The sequence below is a fragment of the Caenorhabditis briggsae genome, assembly GCF_000004555.2.
Source record: "Caenorhabditis briggsae complete genome, chrV, whole genome shotgun sequence".
Lineage (NCBI taxonomy): Eukaryota > Metazoa > Nematoda > Chromadorea > Rhabditida > Rhabditidae > Caenorhabditis > Caenorhabditis briggsae.
This window is the reverse complement of record NC_013488.2, coordinates 3,047,006-3,053,633: the sequence shown is the minus strand read 5'-3', so window position 1 is coordinate 3,053,633 and position 6,628 is coordinate 3,047,006. Positions and strand designations below refer to the sequence as shown.

The window sequence follows — 6,628 nt, the reverse complement described above, 5'->3', positions numbered from 1 at the left end:
TGTCCCCAGAACATCAAAAATTATTATTCCACTTATTATTGTTACATTTCAAAGACTAGCATATCCCAATTCAAGCCAAAGCTGTGCAAATCACGGCCGGCCAAAATGTATAAACGTATAGATAAGAATTTATTGATTCGACGCAAAAGGTTTTAATTTAAAAAAAATCCAAATGTTCAAACAAATCCATGTGTTGTGCAGGCAACAGAATACACGACCTCATCACGAGATTCCAACAATTTTCTGGTGAATTGAGTTCTATTAGCTACGCGGATTGTGAAGCTTCCAATTGGACAAAGCTGGGAGATCATTCTGAAAATAAAAATTAACAACAAAAAATAATTTAAAAAGTACACTTCAATTCCCTCATTTATCGCTGGGAACCGGAAAAGGAGCAATTCGAACGTTTCAAAATCCGGAATCATTTTACAAACGTCTGTTAGCAATTGTACAGCAACTTCCGGATTTTCAGCGTAAAATGGGTCAACAACCAGACGATTCAAATTGACTACACGGATGGTACAGTACCCCATAATGTTCTGTTTGGAATCAAATGCCACCTCAAAAAATGGACCTGTTGAAAAGAAATTGTCCAAAGACTTACTTTTGTATAAACTTGGTGTTGTGAAAACCAAAGTTGCATTCGATTTTTGCGGTCCATAAAACAGACGGATTTGTCATAGACGTTTAGTTGATCCGGGTCTACTTCAGTCCAATTCTAAAAACCAAATTTATCTGTCTTCTTCTGAGAGGTATCAAAAAACGGTTCATTGATAAAATGTTAGTGATATTATGATAAACATTTCGTCAGTTGACCACTTTTCGATGTCTTGCAAAAGGAAACAAGATATATCGGGTTAAAAATTTTGAACTAACTTTGGTAATATATTCGTCCGAAATTTTTTCAGCAAAGTCCATTTTGCTTGGCACGATTATCAGCTTGTTATGACAATAAACTGGCATTTCCTTGAATCCGAAAATGTCGGCGTACTTTTGAGACATATCGGGCGCTGAAATTAACTGTTTTCAAGTCGACTCTTGTAATGTTACCAGCCATCAAAACGCAATTATCCTCGCCCACAATGTCCATCATTGCCTTGAACACTGGCTTTCCGTATCCTTGTCCACGATACTCCTCTTGACAGTAAAAAAGACCAATGGAGTACAATGGGTTCCCATTTCCATCAGTACATCGCGCTAAACTTCCGCCAGCCACAAAATTGGTAGAGTCGTCTGAAAAGCATGAAGCCATAGCTTGGGTTAGCGACAGCGTAGCTGGGAGTTTATAACTGTGTAGTTGGATTTCGCGAGTTTGTAGCTGGGGATTTTAAACCTCGCAGCTGCAATTTACGAGAGCATAGCTCAGTCTAAACCTGCCGTCTTCATGCGCTGCAGATTTCTTTAAAAGAACAAAAGATCTACACTATCTTTCCGTCAGATAACCCAAAACGTATTCATTTCGTTGAACACCCTGTTTTCCAATGTTTTACAGATCTTTTCTGGAATCTCAAGGGAAGAGGACGAAAGGCCGAATGTCATGTACAGTGTATTTATAGGAATCTTCCAAACAAAAAATCCTTAAAAGGCAATACTTATTCTTCCCAGGGTTTTCTTCTAACAGTTTAGCCAGCTCCTCACCTTTACTAGGATCCACCATACAAATAAACCAATAACCATCAAATCCTTTCGCATAAAATTGATAGTCGTATGGCATGTGACCCCATCCATGGGTCACAGCTGCCCAATGAATCAGTTGGTCGAAAACTTGTTGGGGTGGATTTACGACTAGCTCCATGGCTGTGTAGCTGGAGTTTCGACAGAAAAGTCAATGGAAAAATATTATTATCAATTCATTGAGAGTGGAGAAAAATTGTCAAACAAGATGCAAGTCGTAAAAAAGAGGTGACGATAAGAAAATCAAAGAATGGAGAGGAAGTGACGTTTTTTATAAAATAAATCAGAATTTGTTAAAATGTTATCAGTTAATCAACTTTGACAAGTCCGTGGTTGGTACTAGCTGAGGTAGAACTTGCCATATTTATATTTGATACTGCTCGGCTCTAAAAAAATCCATTAAAAATGTTTCCTTATTTCATACCGAAGTGAACTTTGGTATTCCAAGAACTTTGCAAATGAACAGATTTTTTGCAGTATTTTTATATTGAGACGATAGCATCAATGCGAAGAAAAAGTGTGACATGGTGTTCAGGACAATCAATATACCATTCATGGACTCAAAACTTGTGATGACAAATCTGAAACAAACAAATCTTTCACAACAATTTTTCGAATATTTACATCTTTCTCCTATAGCTTATATTATCATAGCTACCATCCTGATAGGCTGTTGTCCAGAACAGGAGAATTCCATTAATACCTTCAGTAATCATGGAAGCCAGTGTCATGGAAAAAATCATTTTTGTTGTTTGATTGTTTTTTGTGCTCCTGAATATTTGGATTTGAGGTGTTATAAAAAACAATACCATAACATACGTTCTTTGAGAGGCTATAACATTATTTCTATTTCGTTCTGCTTTTCGAATTTCAATGACCAACAAGAGGGTGAGAATTGGGAGTATAACAGTAAGACCAATCTAAACAGGACATATTTTTGTTCAAGCTCAATATTTTGAATAGAGCTAAAATATATGAAACAAAACGCGGCAAGAGATTCAAGATGACGGTATTCGAAAAATGGTATACCTGTATTTGACACCGGCCAGCAGCGCAGCTGGCACCACCGTAACTAAGCTAGTAGCAACGCGGCACCTCCAACGTTGGGTACACAAGTTTAACACTTCAAAGGGCTTTTATGTACAAATTTACTAGTAGTTTTGCTTTCATGTCAGCCGTCTGTTTATAAAAAAAAGTACCGTTACTGTACCTTTCCACATCCGCCTATGTATTGATACAATTTGGAAGACATCATCAAGCCTGACAGAAAATATTCGGGTACTCCATACTGATATCGTGGCTCGGTGTAATTTTCTGAAAAACTACACCTGCAATTTTATTGTGTTTTAATAGTGAAAAACAGCAATATTCAACTCATCAGGAGGATACCATGGCGAATTTGCGTCTTCAATTCTGTCTGCTGCTCTGAAAAAGAAAACGGGCAAAAACCAAACAAAAATAGTTCCTAGAATAGAAGCGATTGCAAATTTTGGTTTGGAAAGTACATCGAATTTTGAATTCAACGGAAATTTGACGACTAGAACACGAACAAGTGATATGATAACACTGAGCCATGCAGAAGAAGGACGAAAAATTTCATCGGCTCTTTGGAACCAATGTTCCATGAATATTTTGTAATATCCATAAATATTGAAGCTGGAAAATTTTTCTGTTTTATTAAAACTTAGGATTCGCCAAGTACCATCGAGTTGAAACAAATATTGATAGAACTTTCGTAAAGACAATATACGCCATATTAGTCAAATCACAAACTGCAACTCCACTCATCAAATTGTTGATAGAGTTGGTCCTCATTAGCTTTTGATTGAGTACAATTAGGTGAAAAATATTTACGATTACACATGGAATGGAAATGTAAAATCTTAAATTGAAAGTTGATCCCGAAATTTGAGAAAGTAAATTAGCAAAAAAACAAATGGTAGTATCATTAATCCCAGTGAAGGCTTCATGGGGCATAGCTTTTGAATAATATAAAATTATTAACTTGATGATAAATTTTTATGAAATGAGCAACAGCTGATTTTCAAAATCTCAGAAAACACAAATCACTGAACTTCTTTCTATACCGAAAAGTGAAGAGGTGGACCAAAAAACCAACAATTTATTGTCACAAGTTTTGAATAAAAAATTACAATTTAAATGATGATTAGGGCTTTTTCAAAAAAAATCAGGAATTCAAAAAATTCAGGAAGTCGAAAAATTTTTTAGGGATCCAAAAAAATCAAAAAAAAAATTCAGTAATTCAGAAATTCAGAAATTCAGAAATTCAGAAATTCAGAAATTCAGAAATTCAGAAATTCAGAAATTCAGAAATTCAGAAATTCAGAAATTCAGAAATTCAGAAATTCAGAAATTCAGAAATTCAGAAATTCAGAAATTCAGAAATTCAGAAATTCAGAAATTCAGAAATTCAGAAATTCAGAAATTCAGAAATTCAGAAATTCATAAATTCAGAAATTCAGAAATTCAGAATTTCAGAATTTCAGAAATTCAGAAATTCAGAAATTCAGAAATTCAGAAATTCAGAAATTCAGAAATTCAGAAGCCCTGAAGTTTGGAAAGTGTGAGAAATTCGACTGCTTTGATCGTTATATTTGGATATCTTTAATAATTTCCACCAAAAATTCCAATTCCTGTGGCCCAAATTGCTTTGAGGCATCCAATGCATCATCAGAATACGCACCAACAGCATTGGTAATCCAAGCAAACCCAAGAACCTTGACCCCACAGTGACGAGCTACAGTAACCTCGTGACACGTGGACGTCCCCACAGCATCTGCTCCAAACTTTCGGAGAAGTCGTAGCTCGGCGGATGTCTCAAGTTGTGGTCCACCAGTCATTGTAAAAAATCCTTCTGATAAATTTATATTGCACTTCCGGCCAACTTTTATTGCGAGTTTTCTGGAAAATTTAATTTTTGGAATAATTGAAATTAAAAAAAGGTTGCTGTACCTCAAATCACTATTGTATGCATCATGAACTGGTACAAATGGACTTCCATATCGTTTATCCCCACATCCATTCAGTGGAGACCATCCAGCTAAACCCGGAAAAAAATTTGATCCTTAATTAGCATCAAGTCTCCCCTTTTCAGCTTTCCGTTGATTCCAACAGCTGCATTTGAGACTATCATGATTTTGGCGCCAAGTAGCTGCATAACACGCACCGGTAAAGCGCACTGAACATATGTATATCGGTTTTTCCAGATGTCCGACACTCACCAGTGCCAAATCCATGTTATACTCATTTTTATCGAATCTCCCTTGAACACAAACTACATTCTTTCCATCAATTTCGCCGAAAACCAAGCTTTCTGAGTTGTCATTGATTTTGGATTTTGGAAATCCTTTAATCTGGGAGTACGGTAGAGTTATGGCATTCTGGATCAAATCAGTTAGTGAGTCAAATCCAATTATCATAATATCAACGAGTTGCTCTCCGATTTGAGATTTAATTGAAGAGACAATTTTTAAGAGGTCATCATAGTTTCGGGGGCTGAAAATTTTCTCTGTGATCTTTGACTCAATTTATCTCCGGTCGTGTGAATGATCTCAAAAAGTGATTAACTGATGAAATATTTATCATAGTACTATCAATATTTTAACTGTTGACAAAATTTTGATATATTTATCTGGAACCGAGATGAATTGGATCAAATATAGCAGTGTAAATTTAAAAATTCAGAAAAAAGTGCATTCACATACTATCAATTTTGACCCAATTCATCTCATATTATGTGAATATCTCATATCGTATGCTGGTAAAATTTTGCCGACATTATGATGAACATTTTATCAGTTGACAAACTTTTACATCTTCATCAGGAGCAGAGATAAAGTGGGCCAAAGTTGAAAGTTAGGGTGCCCTCCTATTACAGTTGTTACTGTAATAGATTCACACTCACTCGATTTTGCCTTCCATTGTGGCAGACTCTGGAAAAATATAGAAAATTCGAAATTTTTGAAGAAAAAACAGGACAAATATATATTAAACTTCTGTGGCAAAATGTAAACAATTTTCGATGATCAGTTTTTTTTGTCTTTCTTTCAAATCAATATAATTATTTTGTTGATGTTGACCTTGATGTCATTTATGACAAAAACAAGATTTTTTTTTGGAAAGAAATTGTTGACTTGATTTTCAAAAAAATAGGTTTATTGATGTCAATTTCAGCGAAAAAAACTGAATCTTATTTTTCCGTTTCAGTAGTTTTCCTCACTTGACCAACGCTGGATGCACTGACTTTTGGGAGCTGAAAATTTAAAATTAATGAAAATAAATTTTCAGACATTTTCACAAAATGAGTACCGGTTTTGTCTTTCTTTCCGCTAGACACTTTACACAACAAAATAAACTTTTGGCAGATTTTTGATATTGTGAAGATACAGTGAGATAAATCACGCAGTGCATAATAGCGTTAATTGAGACGAACACTCCAAATATGTCGATGAGATCCATTGTCATTTCACTGGAATTTCGTTGCGATAAATTTTGAAAAATAATTTATCTGTAAACTTGTATTAGAAGGGCGCCCTCTTATTTTGTTAACAGGAAGTTTCGGAGGGCCCTTCTATTAGAGAAGCCCTTTTAATGAAGGGTCCCTTCTAATACAGGAATTACGGTATCCCAAAGGCTCACACTATTCCAGGAGGCTGAGTTACGAATCCTTGCACAACATAAATTATCCCTAGCGGTCCTTCAGCGGCCATATAAGTGATGGTCATCAGGATTACCAGTTTTGTAGCTTGATGAGATTTAGAGCTGAAAATTAGTTATTTATGGGTTTCAGGAAGTTCAAAAAGTTACTTCTCTTCATGCTTCTCACTTCCCACTGACGCTTTTTTTCTTGAATCTGCGGCTTTTTTTAGTTCACGAACAAGAATAACTGTCAAAATTGGAAACATCAGAGTTGGAATTATCTGGAACATATGAA

The 6,628-nt window shown here is 35.4% G+C and overlaps 3 protein-coding genes across 3 annotated transcripts in view; all 3 read right to left on the bottom strand.

Annotated features, from left to right (window-relative positions):
* The window catches only part of CBG16978, a gene marked incomplete at both ends in the record, with an annotated part of 5,485 nt that extends 3,690 nt beyond the window's left edge, over positions 1 to 1,795 (bottom strand). Inside the window, 5 exons of the mRNA XM_002648807.1 lie at positions 355 to 560; positions 605 to 718; positions 877 to 1,010; positions 1,051 to 1,233; positions 1,639 to 1,795. Coding sequence (XP_002648853.1) covers positions 355 to 560; positions 605 to 718; positions 877 to 1,010; positions 1,051 to 1,233; positions 1,639 to 1,795 — 794 coding nt within the window. The remainder of the gene's footprint in view (positions 1 to 354; positions 561 to 604; positions 719 to 876; positions 1,011 to 1,050; positions 1,234 to 1,638) is intronic.
* Positions 1,796 to 4,379: 2,584 nt separating this feature from the next.
* On the bottom strand, positions 4,380 to 5,105 carry CBG16977 (the record flags this gene model as incomplete). Its single annotated transcript, XM_002648806.1, is given in 4 exon segments — positions 4,380 to 4,596; positions 4,648 to 4,748; positions 4,751 to 4,873; positions 4,917 to 5,105. Coding segments are annotated over 4 exon segments (630 nt in total), but the record flags the coding sequence as incomplete, so codon positions are not given.
* Positions 5,106 to 5,988: 883 nt separating this feature from the next.
* The window catches only part of Cbr-srw-69, a gene marked incomplete at both ends in the record, with an annotated part of 3,701 nt that continues 3,061 nt past the window's right edge, over positions 5,989 to 6,628 (bottom strand). The window contains 3 exons of the mRNA XM_045236767.1: positions 5,989 to 6,163; positions 6,334 to 6,456; positions 6,502 to 6,614. Coding sequence (XP_045096099.1) covers positions 5,989 to 6,163; positions 6,334 to 6,456; positions 6,502 to 6,614 — 411 coding nt within the window. The remainder of the gene's footprint in view (positions 6,164 to 6,333; positions 6,457 to 6,501; positions 6,615 to 6,628) is intronic.